The sequence below is a fragment of the Acinonyx jubatus genome, chromosome C1, assembly GCF_027475565.1.
Source record: "Acinonyx jubatus isolate Ajub_Pintada_27869175 chromosome C1, VMU_Ajub_asm_v1.0, whole genome shotgun sequence".
In the NCBI taxonomy this organism is placed as follows: Eukaryota; Metazoa; Chordata; class Mammalia; order Carnivora; family Felidae; genus Acinonyx; species Acinonyx jubatus.
The window spans coordinates 112,214,697-112,239,928 of NC_069381.1; the positions used below are offsets into that span (position 1 = coordinate 112,214,697).

A 25,232-nucleotide genomic window follows, 5' to 3' on the forward strand; every position below is an offset into this window, starting at 1 on the left:
AAGGCAGTTTCCATCATCGGTTGCAAATGAACTTTTGAAATACGGGCCAATTGTAAAAATAGCTAGTAACGCACATTAACAGTGCCGAATACCTGTGATGTGCCAGGCATTTTAAATGTGTAATTCCTAATTCTCACAATGGTCCAGGAGGCCCAGTTTCATGGTCCTCCCGCTACAGATGCTAAAACGAAAAGCCAGAGAGGCTGTCCAGGGTCATATGGCTACTAGAGGTGGAGTGAGAATTGAAGGGAGGGGGGTGGGTTCCGGAGAACCAGGCTGAGCTCCTGCTCTCTCTCTCCACCCCTCCTAGGCCAACACTGCCCCTGCTGCAGGAACCGATGGCCAATTACTTCTGCAAAGTTCTATCTTCTGTCATTGAATGCAACTTTGCTTTTCTTTATTAGTATTTTTGGAACAGCTTGATTGAGATAAAATTCACGTGCCATACAATTCATTTATTTAAAATGCACAATTCAAGAGGTGCCCATGTGGCTCAGTCGGTCCAACGTCTGACTCCTGATTTCAGCTCAGGTCATGATGTCAGGGTTTGTGAGATTGAGCCCTGCATTGGGCTCTACGCTGACCAGTTAGGAGTCTGCTTGGGATTCCCTCTCTCCCTCTCTCTCTGCCCTCCAACCCCCTGCCCTCTCAAAAATAAATAAACATTTAAAAAAATGAAAAAAAATAAAATGCAGAAGTCATTTTTTTTTAGTATATTCAGTCAGGCAACCATCACAATTAATTTTAAAACACTTGTAACGCCTGACAGAAATGTTATAACATATAGGTACCTCCTCCCCTATCTCCTCACCCCCCTCATCTCCAGCCCTAGTCAACTACTACTCTGCTTCCTGTCTGAATGGATTTCCCCGTCCTTGGCATTTCCTATACATGAATTCGTGCATCGGGTTCCCTTTTATGACTGGCTTCTGTCATCTAACACATTTTCAAGGTTCATCCTTTGCTGTAGCTTGTGTCAGGATATTTTTATATTGCTGATTTATATACTCTATGGTATGGCTATCTCACATTTTATTTTTCCATTCACTAGCTGATGGACATCTGGGTTGTTTTCATTTAGGGGTATTATAAATAGAGTTTCTGTGAACATGTGTGCCAATTTCTGTGTAGACCTAAGCTTTCAGTTCTCGCAGTGAGCACCTTGGAGTCTGACCACTGGGTCATATGTGACTCTATAGCCAGAGCATCTCCAAAATGGCCGACCAGCTCATCTTCTCACAAGGAAACTTCCGTTTTGACAATACTGAGTTCAAACGTTGGTCCTGGCTTTTGGTGGATCTTCTAGCTTCTAAGAATTAAAATACAATTCAACTTCTGTTTCTTAGAACGTCTACTTAGATCGGACGTGGAATTCTAGCTAATAGCCATTACTTCGATGCTATTTTTCCAGATAAGTAATCTTACCGAGCATTTAATAAGCCATTTTGTATACTTTTTGTAATGAGAACTTCACAGCGACTGATAGTTCACATCTGATGGAATTGAGACTCAGAGCAGTTAAGTAATATTCTGAAAGGCCTAAACTTTTTTTTTTTTTTTTTTTTTTTAAGAAGAGTAAGGTTTTACTAGAAGCAGAGTTCTTCAACACTGTCCCTGGATAATTTGGACTGGATAATTCTTTGTTGGGGGTAGGGCGTTCTGTAATACGCCCCTTATGTAGGACATTTAGCAGCACCCCTGACTCACCAAATGCCAGTAACAGCCCCCCTACTCCCAGCACTACAAATATCTCCAGATATTGACAAAAGTCCCTTGGGTAGGTTTGGGGGAATGGGAGGCTGGGGTGGAAGTGTGGGGAATCTCCCTTGGTTGAGAATGACACATTAACTAATTTTTCAGTCTACAGAGCCCTGCTGCTCTCTCTCACCCCCACCCTATCTTTCTGTATTTCTCTTCTCCTCAAATGCCTAATAGATATTTGCATTTAGATTTCACCTTATTTCACTGTCTCTCCTGATGGTTTGAACACAGAATCTTTGGAACATCATGGCTGTCGCAGGACCTCTAAGCATCAGCTGATACAGCAACAGGCCAGCATGCAGAGATTCAGCCCAGGCCAGAGGCACATCCCTGATGACTCTATTTCCAACCCTGGAAATAACTTGTCACAGATTTCCTTGATGCCTCTATTCACCCGTTACCCCTTGCTCAATGCCATGCCACTTATAATTTCTAGGAATTTAGACAGATTTCTTCATCCCTCGACACCTGCTTCCTCATCTGTAAAATAGAGACAGAATTACCCAGCTTGACTTGGAAGTTTCTAGGCTTTATCTTCTCCAGAAAACCCAATTCAGCTGATTTTCCCACATCCTGTCATGTCCACTGTTAGCTTAATAGTGCAAAGGTAGTTTCAATTTTTTGTGAGAACAAAGTAGGGAATACATAAATAATTGAATAAAGCAGTCTTAAAATGTAAATCACATCATAAAAGAGCATATTACAATTATTAGTACCACTATGCTATGATTTAGGTCCTGAGTTCTGTTTTCCTTGGATACATTTTATCCATCAATTATCAAATTTTATTAACCCTTCCCTATATGGTAGATTGAATTCATATTTTTCTTCCAATTCCTTCCCCAGCCATTATTCTATTATTTATCACCACAGCTGGGGAATTTTGTGACGACCTCCCTCTTTCCCCAGCCTCCGACTTCTTTCTGGTGCTGGACAGCCCGCTACATTGAACTGTCTAAGGAGTACCCCACAGCATGTCCTTCCAGTGGGTCATGGAGCTTGGAGAATGAATCTCAAACTGCTTAGCTTGACAATCGAATTTCCATCTATCGTCTCAATCCCATTTCCCAATACTCCCATGCAAACTCCCTACTGTAACTAAGCTAGTGCATTCATTATGCTCTAAGTGAATCCACTTACCTAATTGGTGCCTCCACTCCCAGCTTTCAATAACCAAGCCCATTTCCCTACCTTCCAATCCCCAGTATTTGTCTTAGAGCTTCTTCTCCTCAACTGTAAGAACAAGGAAGCATCCTTCTTTTTTTTTTTTTTTTTTTTAACTTTCTATCATAGGCACCAAGCACAGTGCAGAGCACATAACAAGTGCCTAATGATTGAGTGAATAGGTTAATAAACCAAGAAATGAGCAAAGCAGGTTTATCTTGACTAGACCAACACAGTGATTTCTCCATCTCAATCCCTATAACATCTGCTATCTGATCTATGCAGTTAGTTCATATTATTTATTGTGTTGAAACATGCATTATGCTTAATGCATAGCTGTAAGTCTCATCTCCCACTGAGATGAGTTCCTGGGGGTCAGAGTCTGAGTCTTGTTTTGGTATCCCCCTCAGCATCAACAGGACAGCATTCTGCCCTCTCCAAATGCTCACTGATTGATTGAGCATCTCACCAGCTGAATCTCCACTGCCAAGTGTCAGTAGCAGGGCTCTCCCTGGTGCCTGGGCCATAAATCACAGGTCAAACCTTTCCTAGTTGTTAAAGTCCAGCCTATACATCAAGGTGACCTGGATCCTGAAGACCCTCCTTGGTCAGGGTATGCAAGGAAAACATCTGGTTCTGCCATCCACTAGAGTCAGGCAGGAAATGTGATGTACTTGTGGTTGATGGTAAAGCCCTTGTTTCTGTGATATTGACTTGAATGCTCAGCTCCAAAATCTACATGGTAAAAATCAAGCTCAACTCCAGAGACAGATAATTTCTCTATTGCCTTCACGATACAGCTCCAACTCTGATGTCTCTGTCAGAACACTGCTTTCTCTTCTGTCTGTCTTCCTTTGTCCTCGGTGACCCAGTCATCCTGAGCCAGCCATGGAGTCTTAGCCTCCTAGATCTCCTACTTCTTTCCTTGGATTGGAACATCCTTTCCTTCCCTCTTCGTTTGGCCAAATTCTATCCATTCTTCAAAACAAGCTGTCCTTGCCCCTGCCCCTAGAAAACCTTTCCCTTCTCACTCATCTGGCTTCCTGTCCTCCATGATCCCCCACTATCCTGAGCATACATCCTCTTGCATCACAAATGCCCCAAGACCATCTCTTCCAACTGTACCCATGGGCTCCCAGTGGCCAATGCCCCAATCCTCAGGTCTGAGCATACATACAGTGCCAGCAGAGAGTAGAAACTTCAAAACCTTCCTGAATTAAATGGAGGCAATGCAAATTATATGAGGGAATTATCAAAGCAGAAACTAGGAAAGAGCAAAGGAAGTGAGGTCAGGATTGACTATTAGAGTGTAATATCTGATATAATAAAAACGTAGCTCTCTCAGTTACTCTTTTGAGTGAATGGTGAGGAAGGAAGAGTCAGTTAAGAAATAAAATGATCCCACTGTCATTAATCAGACTGGAAAAAGCTGCACATGTCCAAGAGATCACTGTTTTGGGAAACATTCCCAACCTTTGCAGGGTATCTCGAAACTCAGGCAATTGCATTTCTCAGTTTCCCATAACTTGGAACACCTCATCACTTTTCTGTCTTGGGAAACTTGAACTCTGTGCCCGGCAGACAGCTTGTTGTGACAGTCACAGCCCTGTGGCTATTTATGTCTTTGCCCTTGTTAATGGGATTCTCTCATCAACATTATCTTAGCTCAAATACAGAGGCATTAATGACAACTTAATTGAAGCAGAGGACAAAGTTCACAAAGTTATCATGTTTACTTGATGTGCAGATGGTGGCTAGATATAAACAGCTTATATGAAAAGGGGTGATATTTGGGGAGCAGCTCCGATAATTGCAGGGTCATAGCCTAAAACCATCTGGCCACAAGTAGTAATCAGGGCGAGCACTTCTATCCTGCATGATGCAGCTCTCCCAGCCATCTCTCCACCTCTGGGAGCTCCACTGGCCTTTGTCTAATTAGCACTTCCCCTGAGGGTAGCTCATTCCCAGGTTTGACACAGTAGGCAGCATATAACTGTGGTAACATGAACATTTGTTAAAAAAAAAAAAAAAAAAAAAAAAAAAGGTACGATTACCTCTCCTTTCACTGTTAAAATGATATCCCTCCAAATTGTTTTGGAGGTCAACCTTACTGGTTTATTCATTTAGACAGTTTAGACAGTTGCTTATATACTGGGCAAATAGTTATTGAAAACCTGTGATAAGCAAGGTGCTACACTACGCCTTGGGCAAATAGTGATGGGCGTGGCAGTATTCTGGTTCCCATGGAGCTTTATGTTCTAGTGGACAGAGAAGCAACCAATAACCAATTAATAGACACATGATTGATATACCTTGTTATGCGCTGAATGGTATTTTTCCCAAATTCACAGGCTGAGGTCCTTACTTCCAGTACCTGAGAATGTGTCTGTATTTGGAGATGAGAACCTTTAATGAAGTAACTGAGGAAAAATGAGGTTATATGACCAGGCCCATATCCAATATGATAGATGTCCTTATAAGAAAAAAGATGTAAGGTCTTATTAACTGTGCAAAAATAAGTTCCTAAGTCACCTAGTCTATAGTGTTTTGTTATAGTAGTCATAATGCGCACGCACACACACACACACACACACACGGGTAAATACTACATCAGAGAGAGCTAGAAGACTATGTGATGGGGCATCTGGCCAGCTTTGGCAAGGTTTCTTGAGAAACCATTTGAAATGTATTCTAAAAGGTAAGTGGGGTGGTGTTGACCATAATTGTAGGACTTATGTAATTTAAACACAGTCGATGTTAAATAACGATCAAAGAAATGCCTATCTAGCTGTTGACCTAGGTTATGCCACTAGAATTTCACCTTATCTTCAGTCCCAAAAGTCTACTAAGTATGGAAAATGGATAGCTGATTAAAATGGATTGCTTAATTGGTATTTTTGGAATGCTCTTTCTAGAAATCTTCCTATTCAAAGCCATTATATGGAAATATGAAAGTTACAAAATGATTGAAAACAATTGCTTTTACCTAGGGATTAAATGGGATGAGGTGAGAGGGCCTCTTCAAAATATGCTCTTTGCCTCAACTGAAAAATTCCCCTTGATATCTGGTTGATTTGTGGATCTTTGCTAGTTGTATCTCCTCTTGTGCAAGAATTCTGTTCTGTGCCTGGGTACTGGTTTTTACTTTCCATCTTCCCAGGCTATAATCATTCCATGATGCCCAGCTGTTAGGTTGAGGTCTGGAGACTTCCACTTCCATTTCCCAGGTTCCATTCAGCATGGCCGAGACTCATCGTGTAATCCCAAAAACTCCACCGAGAGCTCAATACCTCTAGTGACACCAAGGAAAGCTCTGGATAGTTTATTCCTCTAATGGAAAAGCAAAAGTGCTCTTCACACGGTTTGGCCTTACTGGTCCCTATTGTACTTTCTCAGTGACATAACCATAAGAACCCTCAACTATAGGGCACCTGGGTGGCTCAGGCAGTTAAGTGCACGACTCTTGATTTCGGCTCGGGTCATGACCTCACAGTTTGTGAGTTTGAGCCCCATGTCAGGCTGTACATTGACAGTGCAGAGCCTACTTGGGATTCTTTCTTTCCTTCTCTCTCTGCTCCTCCTCAGAATAAATAAATACATTTTTAAAAATTCAACTATGAGAAAGCCTTATTCAGAGACCCTTGCCATGTCTCTGTTTTGTTTTTTCTCCACATGTGATAGCTTTAGAACCTACAAGTGTTCCTCTGTTAACACAGTTTGAAGAGCCTGTACATTCTTATTGCCCCCTAACCAACACACACACACACACACACACACACACACACACACACACACACTATTATAGTTAGATTTAAGGCAGTTTCCAAAAAAAAACAACTTCTCATATTGGGATCTTTGGCTCCTAACTCTATACACATCACTGAGGGTCACACGCATGAACTTTCTGGGAAACCCAAGCATCTAACTCACAAAAATCACCGTATGACAAAGGTCAAGTTCACCTTTCTTACCTCACAAAATGTATCACAATTTTGGGAGTTGAGAATCATTACCTCTGACTGGGGACTTGGCCTTTCATATCTCCAATCAAGGCCATTTACCCTATTTTCAAAAGAAGACTCTCGGGTTGATGATTTCATAATAAGGAAAAGGGTTGACATCTGTTGTTCTTCAGAAATTCATATAAAGGATTAGAAAAGGCTTTACTAATTCTAGACCAAGTCTCTCCTTTAACAAAACAGAACAATGAGATCTAACAGAATAAGAGTTACTCATATTCTGCATCACTGTAGAGCCCAGGTAAGCTAGAGCCCTGAATTCTAAAGCCTGTGTTCAAGCTCTTTGCCCAGACTCACTTTTCAGAGAGCAGTTGACATTTTGAGAAGCACCACAGTGGAAAAAAAAAAAAAAAAAAAAAACAGATTTCAAACTTTAATGACTAAAGCCCCCAGGCCTCTTTCTTCCTCTTCTCATTCCCCAACATTCTCCCAACCAAAAAATACAAATAACATTGAAATTTCAGATCACATTAAAATAATTACAGTGGTACCAGCTTTTTCTTTAGATTATTTAATGTTTCACGTGAAAATCAAAATCCTCCTTCCTAATTCTCCAAAGAAACAGACCAGGTGGCATTCTTTACCTTATATAACTCCCTGTTTTCTTAGTAATTCAGACGGGTTTGGACAATACCAATCCAATTCTTAGCATCTGTTTAAGAGTCTTTAAAACAGCATCTATTTCCTACATTAAAAAATAGAACATAGGGGCGCGTGGGTGGCTCAGATGGTTGAGTGAACAACTCTTGATTTAGACTCAGGTCATGATCTCATGATTATGAGATCAAGTCTTACACCGGGCTCCATGCTGAGCATGGAGCCTGCTTGTGATTCATTCTCTCTCCCTCTCTCTCTCTCTCCCCCCTTGTTCTCTCTCCTGCTTTTTCTCAAAGAAGAAAAAAATAGAACATAGTATCTACTGCTCAATGAACAGGTGTGGACTTGAGAGATGGAGTGGTCACTGTGACACATGGTAAAGAACTGGGAGTTTGAAATGAACAAAGTAGAAACTCCAAGTGTTTGTTCATTTATTTAATATTTGCCTGTATATCTCTTGTGATTCCTGAAAGGAGAAATGGCAAGTCTCACTGTGCAGCAGGACCCCTTGAAGGTAGGGATCAATGCAGCCCCAAGACTTCCATGTGGGGTTTGGAGCACAGAGGTGACCAGAATGGGAAAAGCTATACAATAGAGGGTAAAGCCTTGGGGAGAAGACAGACTCTAATTAGTACCTCTTGCTGCTTACTACCCTTAGTCCTTAGATAATCTTACTAAGGAATCAGCACTAAGCATTTATGTCATGTATACATAATGAATACTGGGAAGTATGTGTGTGTTGATATGTAGATGTGGATTATTTGTTTTACACTATTACAATATTATATAGGCAAACATAGCTAAAATACAAGTCTTCTTTTTTTAATGTTTATTTTTGAGAGAGAGAGAGACATAGAGTGCAAGTAGGGGAGGGCAGAGAGAGAGGGAGACACAGAATCCAAAGCAGGCTCCAGGCTCTGAGCTGCCAGCACAGACTCCAATGTGGGGCTTGAACCCATGAACTGTGAAATCATGACCTGAGCCGAAGTCACCCACTTAACCAACTGAGCCACCCAGGTGCCCCATAAAATGTAAGAAGTCTTAAAGAGGATGGACTCATCTTGTGTCAATCTCATCTAAACCAGGGATCTGCCAATAATAGGGTGACCAAATAAAATGCTTAACTTTAAATACTAAATAGCTATTTACCATAACAGCCTATTGAACATTTGTCTATAGATCTTTCATCTAAAGTAGAGTTTTACATTTGAATTACTTAAACATTTGGTAATATAAAATGAATATGGATGGCAGCAAGTTCCCGTAAAAAGACCATGAACTTGGGAATCCTAAGGAAAGACCTGATGTTAAACACCATCTTCGTCACTTGCACTTATTTTTTTTTTTGGTTCCCAGTTTCTTCCTACCCATTTTGGTAAAATAATAACCACTTCATAAGTTTTCAGGGGTGTGTTTTGTCCTGTGGCATATGACAAGGCCCAGGAGCGACGCCTGACTTGTAAGGCATCTACAATGATTGTTGATTCTACAACCACATCACTCACAATGAAAGGATGTCCTCAACAAAAGGCCACACGCATCCTGTATGAAGCTCTGGAAACAGAAGTGAATGTTCCAGACATCTCTGCATGTCCATTTCCACGGGGGTTACCTTCTCTTTTAGATGGTAGAAACATTTGACCTAGTCTCAAATTAATTGTTAAGTATCTGGATTCCCTGTCCCACTAACCAAAAGTGGCTTTGCTTCTGTTTCCCAGGAGGTACCATGTCAAGGTGGCCCCAGAGAGCCTCCAACCTTACTGGGACAATGATCATCACTTTCTGATTTCTCATTTGGGGCTGTCATCCCTTGGAAATCCACTATGATCTCAAGGACTTTGAAAATAAGTTTCCTGAGAAATGGAAGGAACGGGAAAACTAGCTTTGTTGGACTTTTTGTTTGTTGGCTGTTTTTGTTTGCCTGACGCCCCTCCCCCCTGCCCCCGATGAGGTAGAAAAAGTCCAGCAGACACCAAGCCTAACTCCATTTCAAATTCAAAATGAAAGAAGTTCCAGTTTTCCAAAATTCAGAAACTCTTCATGGGGAAAGAATAAAGCAAGAGTTTTCCGAGCCAGACTTCAGGAACCCAGTCAGCACATTTTTCAAACTTCCTTTTACTCGTTTCATTTTTTTTTTAATTTTTTTAACGTTTATTTATTTTTGAGACAGAGAGAGACAGAGCATGAACGGGGGAGGGGCAGAGAGAGAGGGAGACACAGAATCGGAAGCAGGCTCCAGGCTCTGAGCCATCAGCCCAGAGCCCGACGCGGAGCTCGAACTCACGGACTGTGAGATCGTGATCTGAGCTGAAGTCGGACGCTTAACCGACTGAGCCACCCAGGCGCCCCTCATTTCATTTTTTGAGAGACAGGTCTGAAATAACGGATGATTTTTCCCCCCTTTCTGCAGCTGGGTAATGTGACAGCTTTCAGCAGCCTCTCTTGGTCATAAACGTGTTTTAATGGACTGACATGTGCTTAATAACACAGGCAGCACCTGGCTGCTGTAGAGCACAGTGCCGCCAGGGCCTAAACTATATTAAAACTGCGTTATTGACCTCAGGCCTACAAGTCTCTGTACTCGAACATCTCACCGATTAGAGAGAGAAACAGCCTAGCACCAGCTCACATTTTTCTTCTTCAAATAAGGAGGGTTGCAGTTGAACTTCTGTAACTCTGAACATGAAAAATACTGTTTCTAAGTGATTAACTCACCTCCATTACTGGAAATTTTATAAATTTTATGAAAGTATTTCCTGTGATTGCACAAATTGGCTCCGCTTTTACGACTATGCGGTGAGGTCCCTTCTAGCGATAGGTCTTGAGTCAGTAGGGGAGAGAAATTTGCTAAAGAGCTTCTCAACACTGGGATTAGGATTTCAGATGCATTATCTCTGTTAATCACCATCACAGCAGTCTCCTGACGTAAGAAAAATTTTTTTCCATTTCACGTAATACACAAACCCTGACATGGTCCCCAGTGATCCCCAACTCTTAATATCCACAGCTTTGTATAATCCTCTTGGCTCGGGCAAGGCCCAGACTTATTTACTTGTTTCTACTGAAAAGAGCATGTAACAGTGAAGGAACACCACTCCCAGGGTTAGGTTATAAAAAGACAATAGCTTTTGTCTCGCGAGTTCTTTCTTTTTCTTGAATCACTCATTGTGGGGTCAGAGTGTTATCATTTCATGAGGCAGCCTTCTGGAGAGGCCAGGGGATAAGCTTGGAAATGGATCTTCTGAGGCCTGCCAACAGCTGTATGCGTTAGCTTGGAAGCAGACTTACTCAGAGTTGAAGTTGAAGATGAAGGTGGCCCCTGCCAACAACTTGGTTGCAGCCAGAATTGTCCAGCCAAGGTGCCCCTGGATTCCCAACTCTTATAAATTAGCACACAATTAACATTTTCAACCACTACCTTTGGGTCCAGTTTGTTACACAACCATAGATAACTAATACACTCTCACTGACAAGTGAGACAAAGCCAAGTGTATTCAGGGACATAGAACAGTAAGGAAAGGCAGTACCTTTTGAGTCTAAGTTCCAGACCCAGTCTCTCCCATTGTTCCAGGGGTTCAATGGATTTTTTTGTTCACTTATTGGCATATGAGGTTCTCCCACAGTCTGACCTGATCTTAGGTATTAAGGCATGTCCTTTACTATTTAAGTCAATTTTTTCTAATTTATTTGGAGAACAAAACTCACAGTCCAGTGGGAAAAGAAAGACATTTAAAGAAAAATGCAATAGAGTGTAATCCAGGATGGATATTGGCTCAGAATGCACAGAGGAGGGGTGTTTGATGCAGACTGTAAAGCAGGGAGGCTTTTCAAATGATGTGTTGACCTAGGAACTGGCCTTGGCCCCTAATATAATGTGTGGCATGTGGTCTAACCATAGTAAGCTATAAGTACTGCTTCTGGAAAGACAGGAGACAGTAAGATGACAAACAGAGAAACATGGAGAAAGTTCTACCATTCCATGTTGCAGAAACAGCAAATTAAAGAGTCAGAGTCTGGAAAAACATGACTTATCCATAAATCTATTTCATACTGCTACATATTAGAATCTATATTATATTACCAAATATGTACTTTCCAAACTTCAGCAATTCGAGGACCATTTAAAACAATATGGCCATACCTATGGGGCTCCTGTGTGGCTCAGTCAGTTAAATGTCTGACTTTTGGTACTGGCTCAGGTCATGATCTTATAGTTCATGATCTTATAGTTCAAAAGATCAAGCCCCACATAGGGCTCTGCACTGACAGCATGGAGCCTGCTTGGAATTCTCTCTCTCTCTCTCTCTCTCTCTCTCTGCACCTCCCCCTAAATAAATAAATAAATAAAATAAACTTAATTTTTTTTTTTTGCTGAACCTAGATGATGTATGTATCAGTATTCACATAACATCTTAAAAATATTATGTTAAAAACTTTTTTCTTAAAACTCGCTAATTTTTACTTGAAATAAAATTTGATGGCTGTAAAAGGTCCGTGGTCATGTGTGTGGTATACAATGAAACTGCAGCTGTCGAAGTCAGACAGATTCAGGATGAAATTGTAACTCCGTCATTTATTAACATGTGATTTTGAAAGTTCCTTAGCTTCTGTGACTTTTCGTTTCCTCCTCTACAAAGTACCTATAAAATACCTTCCTTGAACAGGCATGATGAAGATTCTATATAATAGATGCCAGGTCTGTCCAGACCCAGCAAAGTGCTCCGTAAATGGTCTATATTATGTCATATTTAGATAGAAATTCTTATTCCCACGACTGGAACCAGTCTGACAAGGAACAAGGGAATTAAGAGACTTTTCAAAGGTTCAATAGATACATCTGAATTCAGTGGTGTTTTGTTTTGTTTTGTTTAGGAAAAAAAAATTAAAAATGTTGCCTCTTCAGGGCACCTGGGTGGCTCAGTCTGTTAAGCATCGAACTTCAGCTCAGGTCTTGATCTCACAGTTCAGGAGTTTGAGCTTAGCATCAGACTCTGTGCTGACAGCTCGGAGCCTGGAGCCTGCTTCGGATCCTGTGACTCCCTCTCTCTCTGCCTTTGTCTGCCTCTCTGTCTCTCTGTCTGTCTAGCTCTCTCTCTCAAAGATAAATAAACCTTCAAAAACTTAAAAATTTTTTTTTTTTTAAAAATGTTGCCTCTTCATACTTAGAGTAAATCTGTGAATACTGGGTCATCCCACATCCCCGAGCTGGATTCTATATGTTTTAGTCAGAATCTCAAACATCTGTCAACTTGGCCAAACCAGAAACCGAGCTAGTGGCTGTCAGCACACCGTACCTGTGAGGATCTCAGCTGTGCGTTCTGTCATTTTCTGAATCACGAGTCTCACGGTTCCACCCTCCAGGCTCAGCAGCAGGGTCCCCGAGCCCTCAGACAGCTCTGTGGACAGAAGCAGACCATCCTTGTTCCATGTTCGAAACTGGAAACTCACTGAGAGCCCATCAATTTGGGGGGTGCCGGGCAGCAGCAAATAACTGCTGCTGGAGTTGACAAATGTGATGGGAACAATTTGTGGTTCGGAGCAGGAAAAAGTGACATTGCCCTGGAAAACAATAAAAATCAAACATATAAAAGCCATTTTTTATTCTGCAATCTGACAGCTGATATAAACAACCACCTGGTGCTGACCTTAATTTCAGGATCATTCCACATTCAGCTGCAAGATCTTAAAGGGAAAGAAATACGTCGGCTTTGTTCAGATGTACCTGCGAGACTATTCCCACTCCTGTTTTCTGGAGTGTTATCTTCAAGAAGGCCATCAAAGACCCCAGTTGGGGTGGGGGGTAAAGGGGTAAGCATCAACATTTTCTAAGGAATCAGACAGGAAAGCAATTACACTCATCCACTGAATAAATATGTACCGCAAGTCAACCATGGGCCAAGCAGGGGACAAAGTTTAGAGAGATACACATGAAACAAGTTTGTTACAATGTGGATGTGCTAAAAGAAGGACACGAAAGGTCCCGGGGGGGGGGGGAGGGGCCTGGTAGAAGAAATAACTATACAAGCAAAGGTTTCACAAGGGAGGTGATGCTTTCCTGGAAGGAAGCAGGGGAAGGAGAGAAGTGAGTGTGCCCTGCCAGGCTTTTCAGCAAATAAATGGCACATTGTGTGGGAAGGTTTGGATATAATAGCAAAATGGCATACCTGGGGATTACAGGGAACTTGTCATTTCTGAACATAATATGGGGCAGGGAGGGCCAAGGGCCACGGAAGAGGTCAGACCAGAAAGATAAACAGGTAGAGTTTATGTTTGCTAAGTTATCATTCAAGTTTAGAAAAAATAAAGTGACAGCCATCTGATTTCAAGCTATGAAGATTTTCAGCAGCATGGGTTGCGGGGCGGGGGGGGGGGCGGTGGGAAGACTAGAGGTGGGGAATATTAAGTGTGCATAGACTAGAACCAGGAAGACGCAGAAGAAGATTATCCTTTGCCTAAGTGAGGGAAAACTGGTCCATGTTTTTTGGAGGATGATTAGAGGATGCGTTTACATCAGGCAGTTACAGGAAAATAAAAAAAAAAATGTTCCAGAGTCACTTCTGCTAGGTCAATAAAGAGAGAGCCTGGGATACCTTATAAATTGTGAATAGGTGTTATGTTATGAAAGCCATTTGGAATTTGTATTGCAAACCCAGCAGCCAACCACATCTTAGTTTCTATCCCTACCATTTGTCTCTTTTAAACTCCAAACTAATCTCCACAACAAAGCAGCAGGCTTATTCAGGTAGCATAACACAATATTCTCATTTAAATAGTCATGGACACATCATGTTTCCTGCAAATCCTTCCTTTCAAGGCCGCGAATGGTCTGTCTTTGCATGATGCTAGGTTCAGCCTTCTACAGACACTCTTACAGGCACTTACACACAAAAAAAGACAGCGATTTCCAAAAGTGGGGGGAATGCCCTGCCTTAATTGGCCGCCTGAGTTCACCTTTCCACTAAGGTGGCCAGATAGGGAGGTTAGATACCTGGGGCAGCCCCCAGTACCAGAGCAGGTGAATCATTCAACTCCCAAATCCCCATAGTCCAGGAAAACATCCCTAGATCCCAGCCAGGCCCGTTAATGATATTCTTACATTTCTGAAGGCAAGCAGCAGTCTCCAAACACTAATACCAATAGCATATTTCTGAGGGTCTGCTCATCAACCATGCCGCTATGAGCATATTCTTGCACTAATCATTTGTTGTCATTGTTTAGATGTTTCCTCCTCTTTGAGCTAGATCTCCAGAAGTTAGTTAATGGGTCAAAGGGTAAGGCCTTGATATCCATCAAGAAATTGTCTATGGCTCACACTGCCCACCACACCTGGCAATAGACTAAGCACTCAACCATGTTATCTCATGTGTTCTGCACGGTAACACTGCCTCCATTTAAAGAATTCACAAACCGGGGCGCCTGTGTGACTCAGTCGGTTAAGCGGCTGACTTCGGCTCAGGTCATGATCTCGCGGTCTGTGAGTTTGAGCCCCGCGTCGGGCTCTGTGCTGACAGCTCAGAGCCTGGAGCCTGTTTCCGATTCTGTGTCTCCCTCTCTCTGACCCTCCCCCGTTCATGCTCTGTCTCTCTCTGTCTCAAAAATAAATAAACGTTAAAAAAAAAGAATTCACAAACCAGCTTCATGAAGGAAGGTAAGAAGTTTAACAAAAGCCACCTGCCTCCTTAGCAGGGACAACGGGACTCTGTTTGTCTGCTTGTCTGACATGGAAGGATCTCCTTTCAGCCACCATCTTTGATATGTTCTTTCTCTGCACCAGGTACAACCGTTCTAAAACTTCTACCCATTTGCTCATGATATCCACTGTTTGAATTTGCACATTTTAAAAATTTCTCGTGGCCTTCTTTTCAAGAATGAAAACATCCCCACTGATGGCCGACTGACCGAGGCAAAGCTGTCATTTTGGAAGGAGGAAAATCACAAACGCTCCTCTAGCAAAGTTCAGAGATAGCAGTCCTTTTCCTCCTCTTTTTCTCTTCCTGAAGTCAGTATCCCTCCTCTGGTAATAAATTTGCCAGAGCAAGACTGTACCCAAAGTTGGAGGCTATGCAGAAAGGGGAACAGTTGGGAGGCAGTGATGGGGTGGAAGGTAGAAGAGCAGGAGGTCATACCAATGTCCCTGTTCCTCCACTGGTCTACAATCCGATGTTGAGCTCAACCCAAGCCATCCTCTGAGTGTTCTATGGATCCACAGGCATGGGGATGGGGGCCTAAAGAAACTGTGATTCTCCTCTGATCTGATCAGTTCATTCATATCTGACAGGTCTCCCTCAGACTCGCTTCATCTACTCAGTGTCCAATGGACCTCAGCTCAGATGCTTCTGAAATAGGCAAGGGGACTCAGCAAGCCTTGAAGGACACTCAAGTGTCCCGGCTAGTCTCTGGTAGCAAGAAATTCAGATAAATGCCTCAGGGATTCTCCCCAGTTAAGGTAAGGCCATGTGCAGTGATCAACACTGTTGACATGCTCGGGGAGCAGGACAACGTTGAAATGCTTTGAGGTGTCCCTGGTTCACTACAGGTCACACTCCTCCACAATCCTTCACACTGTCCTCGGTTGCCCTTGCCCTGGGGCAGCTGCTTGAGCTGTCCAAAAGCTCCCTGCTCTTAGAGCACAGCCCTGCTCAGTTCTCTGACTGCAAGTCCAAAAACAAACAAGTAGGAAAGAGATGGGAGTAGACTGGAAATGCCTGCAAGTGAGTGTTTCCAGCTCAGCTCCCCATGCCACAGCTGCCATGTGCCATTTCTGCATATAATCCTGTCTCAGTCATGCTTGCTGTTGGCAGAAATGCCACAGTGTTGAGAAACATCTATACCAAACCCCACCCCCATCTCCCCAGTAGGGAGAAAGAAGAAAAAATCAGCTAAATGCACAAGTGCTACTTTTGAAGTCAGCATGGATTATTTCATCTTTCTCAATAATGCCATTTGTGACTTTGGAATCCTTCTCAAGGCAGCATTTGAGGGAGTCCCCGCCATGATATAGAAACAGCATGAAGGAAGGCAATTGACTTTAGAACAGTGTCAAAACAGAAAGTGGCTAAAAGTCTACAGATTGTATTCTACCCCTTCGATCTATCAATTCAACTTTCATTCCATCTCCCTCCCCACCGCCCTGCCAAGAAAGAAACTCCATTTCTCAGACTCTCTACTCCACTGCACATTGAATTCATTGGAGAATTCAAGAACCCTTCACGATTTCTCAAGCACTGTAAACCAATGTGCTTACACATAAGTTATAAATGTGATCTTAATCCTTTGCATTAGTCCTTAAATGTACATTTTGACTGATAAGTACAGAGCATGCCATGACACAGGAGTACACTGTGGCCAAATCTTCACGATAAATCCGCCAACCCTGGCTCTGTAGATGAGATTAAAAGGAAGTCAGTAACACTGCCACGGGTCCCTTTGCCCCCTCCCTAAGTTACAAAACCTGCAGTGTCCTTTATTGTTCAAAAAAGAAGTCACTCTATGTTGAAGAGGCTAAATCCTTGGTACCTGATGTATTTCTCCTGGCAACTCCACCATGTCCTGATTGGATGGTGACCCTCCAGAGGCTGCCAGTCAAGACTGTGATAAGGCCTCCCCAAGGCAACAACTGCAACAGGGAGCTAGAGCCCCTGAGTGAGGACCTCACTTTGTCCCCAGGATGGCAGTTCTTAGTGCCCTGTGCTTTCACGTTCATATAAGCCCATCCTCCAAAGGGTGAGATACCCAAAAATGCTGGAACCAAGATAGAGCAGGTAGCTGTCCACTAGAGACCCCCCAACAATACCTATGTTTCTTCTCAAGGATCCACCACGGCCTTTTCTTTGAAACCCTTAAAACACAGACGTTCCCAGCCCACCTTTCTCACACAAGAGTGATCTCTGCAGATGGAACACCGAACTTTGAAACCCTAAAGATCTGTTTATAGGCCATACTAGAGAGACTTCCCATATCTGTGTAAAAACAGTGTTTCGTACCATAAACAACAAGAGCTGGCACTGTCCCCTGTCATGAGCAGCTTTACGGCCTCCTACAGATGGTCATGACTTGAAACCCAAGAACCAAGTCTGTGTCGGTGAAGAAAGCAAACTCTTTTCATAGATTCATCCTCCCCAAGGAGGCCCTCCATCCAGAGGGCAGAGAAGAATCTCCACATCACTAATTGCTACAAAGAAGCAGTACATGATCTCACACAAAGGAAGTCCATCCTAATCTGGAAGGTTACGACAGGCTTCCTCAGGGAGGCGACATTGGAATTGAGATTTTACGGAAGCAGAGGAGAAGCAAAGTGGAGAGTAAGGAAAGTGTTGTTATCTGAGTACAGAGGGAAAGCATTTACTAAGGCTGGAGGCAGGAAGGTGTGTGGCATAGTCAGGGACCTACAAGAAGGTCAGCTGACTGCAGTTCAACAGCCAGCATGTCAGCAGGCGAGATAAAGTGGAAAGGACACAAAGAGACACAATCGTGTAAGCCTTTAGACCATGTTGAGCTACTAGAACTTGATCCTATGGAAACAAGACAATGGGAAGGGGGTGAAGGGGAAACAGCTGTAGAGTCTAGGATAGATGCATAGTCATATTGTGCCTCAGATGCATCCCTCAGGGGGCTGTCCTTAGTGAGTGGGGTGTATTGTGTGCAAAGATGAGAGGTCAAGAGCCATATTTCAGGAAGCTCTCAATTACAGTTAGTAGACTACAGCAGTGAAGTGCTTGTGAAGAGCTCCATGGAGAATGGCAAAGGGGGAGAGGGAGAAAAGCAAACAGGTATTTTGTAGGTCAAATTGATAGGAGGTGCTGTGCCGGGTGAAGGGGCAGGGAGACCAAGCATAGCTCCTACTCTCCTCCGCTTGAACAACAGACTTCAAGTAAGTAAGAGCAGAGACGGCCCTTAACTGCTGACTGACTGCCACCTGCCATGGCTGGAGTCCACCCCCAGTAGAGTGTGAAGACACACTGACAGCAAACAGAAGTCCTCAAGTTGACCCATCCAATCAATTTGTATGGTTACTATGGCAACTGCCCCCTAAACACATTCCATGCCTTTCTCCCTCCACCAGGAATGGCTTCCTCAGGCATCTGCACCCAACTTCCCACTCCCTCCTTCTCGGGCCACATATCTGAGCCCCTTCCAGATCCCTCCATCCACAAGGTGGCTGCCATCTCCACAAGCTTTCATTGGTCTGTGTACCATACCATTTATCTACATATTTACACGTGTGTTACCATACATCTGTTACATCTCTTATACTGCCTTGTTGTAATTAGCTACTCTTGAATACCTGGCTAGGCTTGACGCATTAATACATTTATAATTGGGTACAGAACATCTTCCGTTGAATTCTGAGAAGGAAGTAAAACTGTTCAATTTAGGGAGAAATGGCTTCTTGTTATAAGTATTTACTGGAAAAAACACATATTCTGTCTGATCCTTATTTTTGGCTACTGTACCAGGATAATAGTAGAGGGTTGACTTAGGATCAAATGAGGACATGAGCAAGGTGCCCAACATTGTTCCTAATGGTGCTTCTCTGCTTTCCCAGGTCTGCCACTTTCTTGAGTGATCTGAGGTAAGTCACGCATATAGTCTTAGTTTTCTGTTTTGTAACCTGAAGCCTTTGGCTTGGATGGTTCTAAGGTCCCCACTGCTTCCCATTCCTAGGGTCTCTGAGATGGAGTGCACCCACATCCTTATCATTTGTTCTCTTTAGAGGGGGGAACAGGAGTCATTTGGATGATTCCTATTGTTGGCATGAGAAGTGCAGCCAAGTGTTTACATTTTAAAATACCTTTCTTTAGAATGATTCAGGGCATAAGGAAGGACACCTCGTCCTTCTACTAATTCTTTCTAACTGCAGGGAAGAAAGCACAAGCCTCCAGAGAGGATGATGTATATTACAAAAATAGTAAACAGAAAATGATTGTGTTTCATATTTTTAAAAAGAAGCCCAATATTCTGTTTTACTTATGTTTTTAAAAATGAGGCCCAATTTTGGGGCATCTGGGTGGCTCAGTCAGTTAAGTGTCCAATTTTGGCTTATGCCATGATCTCGCAGTTCATGAGTTCACACCCTTTGTCAGGCTCTGTGCTGACAGCTCAGAGCCTGGAGCCTGCTTCGGGTTCTGTGTCTCCCTCTCTCTCTGCCTCTCCTCCACTCGTGTTCTGTCTCTCTCTCAGAAATGAATAAACATTAAAAAAAATTTAAAAAAATTAAAGAAGAGGTCCAATTTTTAAAACCATACTTCACATGATATAACAACCAACTGACTGACTATTCCTCTCCTTAGTTCCCTCAACACAAAAAGCATCCATAAATACTTTACAAAGAAAATGCTGGGTTAACATTTCACTGCACCAGGATTTATGGTGTTTAAAAATTTCTTGCAGATAATAAAATAGGTGAAATTATATGTAACCTGCTTAGCCTGGTGCTGATCCAAGGGATATACAGTGAAAATCAGAATAAAACAATGAGCGAGAACACAGGTGCTGAACAGCTACCCCCTTTCCAAACGAATCCCCATCATTCTGCCACGAGATCAGAAGTTAGTGAAAAGCTGACTGAATTCCAAATAAAACCCATCCAACTAAAACCCTTCTTCCCTGGTGGAGGGGCCTGTCGAAAAGGAGATCTTACAGTAATCTCATAATTACTGTGGTCTCCTGATGACCTGTGAGTGAGGAGTGTCTGTACATTTAAGTCTTTGTCATGTGACCACGGAATGAATCCAATGAACTGTCACACACAACACTTCTTGTCCATACAGAGGGACAAACTTCAGAAGATGCTGTTCTGTCATGGACACGGTGGAGGAAACACCATCAAGGTCTCAATGTGAGTATATAATAGATGGAACAGACTGAAACGCGCTGAATGATGAGCTAATGGTCTCTGGTTTGCCACACATTGCTGAATATGCAGTCATCATCTTTTTCCCATTGGCCACTGGGTATTTTAGCCAGGACTCAGACAGCACAAGGCGAAAATGCCATGGTTCACCAAGGCAGAATAAGAAGCTAACAAAACTGAGAAGAAAGAGATGAACAAATGACTTAATCTGTGCCTATTTCACAGCTTTATTATTGAACATAATCCTATGCTTATTTTAGATGAGGTCATGGACGTACATGACATGGTTCAGATCTTAGTAGCCCAAGCTAACTGTGCCCGAGTTTCTACCTAGGTGTTGCCTTTACCTTATCTCTCTGCTAAGGGATCCACTTTGTTTCAAGATAGTTCCTTACTTACTTGTGTTGGCTGCACAGACCACAGGTTATGGCTAAAGGGGCCACCAGTGATGGAGTGCACGTAGGCATCTTTCAGTTGTGGGCATTTTCTTCCAGTCAAACTTTGGCCAGTGATGACTGGCACCATCATTTTCTAGTTGTCTTGATTTGGCAAGTGCCTTCTTTCCTGACACATTTCACTACCCAAAGACCTCTATTCCTGCCTGTGATAGTGATTCAAGCCATTTGGCTATTTTGTGGAAGGCACCAGAAAGTTATCTCCTGCTGCTTTAAATTACGGTCTCAAAGAAGTCATAGATACAAGGCATGAGAGGAGCCTGCAAGGCCAATGGCCTCTAACTGATTCCCAATCAGGCTGTTTGCCACTACTCCCTGAGTCTTTTCTAGGACTTCATTCCACCCACTAAATGCTGCTCACTACCTGACAATAAGGCCCTCACCTGGCCTGGAGTCAATGGGGGAGAGGAGGACAGAGGAAAGACACTTGCCAGGCCCTAGTCTGGGATCTACTGGCCACCAGGATGTGCAATGGAACGGAGGCAGTTGGGATGCTGTGGTCTTGAACCTTGACAGATGATTGGAATGGTCCCCCATGGAGGTGGCAGGGAACTGCCCCAGGGCACACATAGTTCACTCACCCCCCTAGGGGCAAGCGCACGCTTTCACCAAGCCTCTGAAGTGGGGGTGGGGTGGCGGTGGGGATTGGCTTTAGCTGGAAGGGTGGTGCGAACCAGAAAACCATCTACCAGATATGGGACCCAAGGCTTCTGGCCCTGGGGACACATAGCTGTCACTCATCTGAGAATATCTCTGTCCACCTCTGTCCACCCCTGCAGAAAAAGAGAGGGGAAAAGCAGAAAGCATTCAAAGAGTAGACCAGTCTTTATCTGTTGATAAGAAACCTGCAGTTATTGATGGAGGTAGGGTGGGAACAGAACTTGACCAAAGTTAGGATGAGTCTGCATCTAGTATGGGGAACAAAGCAGCAGTTAGATAAAGGAACTTTGTGAGTAAGTAGGGAAGATGGAGATTGGTGACCAGTCTACTCCCACTGGGACTCTTCAAATATCACAGCCAAGTCCTGGTATGTCCCTTCCTTTGGTCCTGAGTAGAGATGATATGTCAGGAATGGCTGTCTTGCTGTACCAGAAAACCAATATTTTTAAACTTTATTTATTTGTTTTGAGAAAGAAAGAGAGAGAGAGAATGAGGGGGGAGGGGCGCAGAGAGAGAGAGAGAGAGAGGGAGGGAGAGAATCCCAAGCAGGGTCCATGCTATCAGCACAGAGTTCAATGTGGGACTTGAACCCACACACTGGGAGATCATGACCTGAGCCGAAATCAAGACTCGGATGCTTCACCGACTGAGCCACCCAGGTGCCACCAGAAAACCCAAGTTCAGACCTCAAGGGAATAGAGCAAACCCATCCTGAGGTTCTGCTTACCTCAACTGGTTTTAGAGGATCCTAAATGTGCACTTCTAAGGGTTATACTACTGTGCTGAGCTGTTATTTACAAAGCATTTTCATTGTGGGTGTTTGTTTTGTTTTTAATCATCATCCAGACATCACAACACCCTGGTGAGCAAAAAAATACAGCTAGCAGTGCAAGGCTGAGTTTCAATCATGAGGCATCAAACAAAGCCAATCAAGCATTTATAAGCAGGGGAAAATGATCTTGATTCAATCTAATTTGTGGGGAAAGATTTCAAAGCCAGTTCTTGATTTTCCAAATGAGTACAACCATTTCTAATTTGATTTGTCTGAGAACTCCCAGGACTGACTGGTGTGCTATCAGCAAATGTAGAGGAAAGAATGTTCTGTTAGCTAAAGCTATCTTTCTGATTCACAAACTTAGGAGGAGCAAGAGGCCAAATTTAGGGTTGTTTGTTTGTTCGTTTATATTTAGACAAAGATAAGCCCCTTTGTTTGTTTATTTATTTATGAGAGATGTATTAAATCATTCGCATGGGCCAGGCTCAGTCTTAGTAGCAAGGACACAGCCCAGGAGACAGGCAGGCTCAGAACTTGCTCACCTGGAGCTCACACTGCACCGGGTGGGGGACACCAAATGTGTCATCGCAACTACGATTAGGTGCCAGGAGAGAGAAGTTGAGGTTGCTGGACAGCATGTGAAATGGATTCACAAAGTACCCTTTGAGTTGGATGACAGGTGGGAAGAAGTGGGAGTGGGAACAGGATTGGTGTGAATGGTGAGAAAGAAGAGAAAGAAGAGGATTCTTCCCAATCCTTGGGAAGAAAGTCATTCTTAAAATTTAAGGGAGAGGAGATGCTTGGCATTAGGCTATGCAGGCAACATTTTGTTTCTGCCAAAGAAGGCCTTCAAGGATGGAGATCATGTTCCTTGGGTTTCATCTGGGGGATACCCAGGGAGAAGCATCTTTACTATTGAAGGGAATGTCCCATTTGTGGGTGTGCTGGTAGGTGGCTCCCCACATGGCCCTCTTCTCTAGCTTTCCACGATCTGGCTACATGTCCATATCAGTGAACAGGGACCAAGTGCTTTTGGCCTCAGACATCCACTCTTGACTCTGCCTCTCTTTTGCCCCCCACCCCACCCCAAGACTGCTGGGTCCCAATTTCAGCTCCTTGGCTGTGGAGTCAGTGTTAGTTTTCTGCCTGTGTGTGTCTCTGTTTCTGGCCCCATATTCCATGCTTCTTCTCTGTGTGTCAAAGGTGAATACCCCGACTTGAGTTTCAGTTTTTACAAATAGTGGTGCTTTTCCCCTAGAAACAAACCCTAGGAGAGGTCCTTGCGAACTGCGGAGTAGAAGGGAATGACAGACCCATGACTAAACTGATAACCTCTTACTTTTAAGGTAGAAGATAAAGCTGTAACTCTCCCTTGAACACACTTGAATTTCTATTTCCAAATATTGTACAAAGCTATTTGGAAATATGGATCAAGAAGCTTAAGAATATTAATAATCCTTTTTGACACTTTACTTCCACTTCTAGAAATCTATTTTCAGGAAACACTCTGAAATCAAACCAAGATTTACACACTACGCAACCATTATTTATAATAATAAACCTGGCTCTAAAATTAAAAGAACAGTTACGTAAAGTATGGTATCTTCATATGACATATTATTTTGCCACCACTAATAACAATTTTTTATGGTAAGCACGACAATTGCTTTTACTACAACATCAAAAGAAATGAACAGGATACAAATTGCACGTATGAATCAGATAAAATATAGCTGGATAAAAACGTAGGTATAGAACGGAAGCCCCTTTGCTAAATAGTGACTCCAACTGGGTTGTGGAAGTGTGGTGATTTTTATTTACATAATTAATTTTTTCTCCATTTCAAATTTATTTGAAATGAAAATTAATACTTTTTCTTAAAATTTTTTTAATGTTTATTTTTGACAGAGAGAGAGAGAGAGAGAGAGAGAGAGAGTGTGTGCTTGAGTGGGGGAGGGGCAGAGAGAGAGGGAGACACAGAATCCGAAGCAGGCTCCAGGCTCTAGCTGTCGGCACAGAGCCCAACATGGGGCTCGAACCCACGAACCATGAGATCATGACCTGAGCCGAAGTCGGACACTCAACCAACTGAGCCACCCAGGTGCCCCAAAATTAATACTTTTCTAATAGAAGTTTTAGTTAAATAGTTGTCCAAGTACTATTGGAAAGTTTTCACAACAATAATATTGTGGATTAGTAACTGCTATCAAAGGCATCAGTGTGGATTATTGAAAGAATGGAATCTAAGCAGGGATAGAAGCAGCTGGTAAAACCCAATGACTACTATTTTTCAAATGATTCCCACACCTGAATAATTTCAGAATTGTTTGTCCCTTCTACTATAATCTTTAGGTTACATGTCTACTGAAGTAGGCACATGTAACAAGTCATTACAGCAGGACAGTCAAAAGAAGGCGTCGTGTGTATGTGTGTGTGTGTGTGTGTGTGTGTGTGTGTGTGCGTGTACATGTCATCACTTTTTCCTTTTGAGTGAACTTTCTTGTACAAACTTGGCCCACAACCAAAGCAACTTTCTACTCCACATGCATGCACATGGTGCTTTTCTAGACTAAATTCACGGAGGTGAGAAACAAATGAAAACACAGTATGGGCTTCAGGCATCCTGGGTAGAGACTGAAAAGCAGCAAGGGCGTGCGAAAGGGAAGTGCCACTACCTGGCCTGGAAAATGAGGCAGATTCATATGTCGATAATGAATACATCATAACAATCAGCTGCTCATTTTCCTCTATATGGATTTAGAAATAAGAAGAAACATATCTAATTCTGAGTATCGCTGCTGTCTCTGAATAGACATTTTAAAAGTTTTCCAGAAAAGTAACTTTAAAAATTGGAAGCTGACACTAGATTACTCCTATTTGAGGTGGTGAATATCAGCACTAACAGAAATATAATGCAAGCCACACACGTAGTTTAAAATTTTCTGCTA

At 42.8% G+C, this 25,232-nt stretch overlaps 1 protein-coding gene across 6 annotated transcripts in view; it reads right to left on the reverse strand.

The window, feature by feature from the left end:
* The window catches only part of CNTNAP5 (contactin associated protein family member 5), an 801,874-nt gene that overhangs the window by 354,593 nt on the left and 422,049 nt on the right, over nt 1-25,232 (reverse strand). For all 6 annotated transcript variants that reach the window (XM_027056014.2, XM_027056013.2, XM_053214870.1 and 3 more), the window contains one exon: nt 12,836-13,100. In XM_027056014.2, coding sequence (XP_026911815.1) covers nt 12,836-13,100 — 265 coding nt within the window. The remainder of the gene's footprint in view (nt 1-12,835; nt 13,101-25,232) is intronic.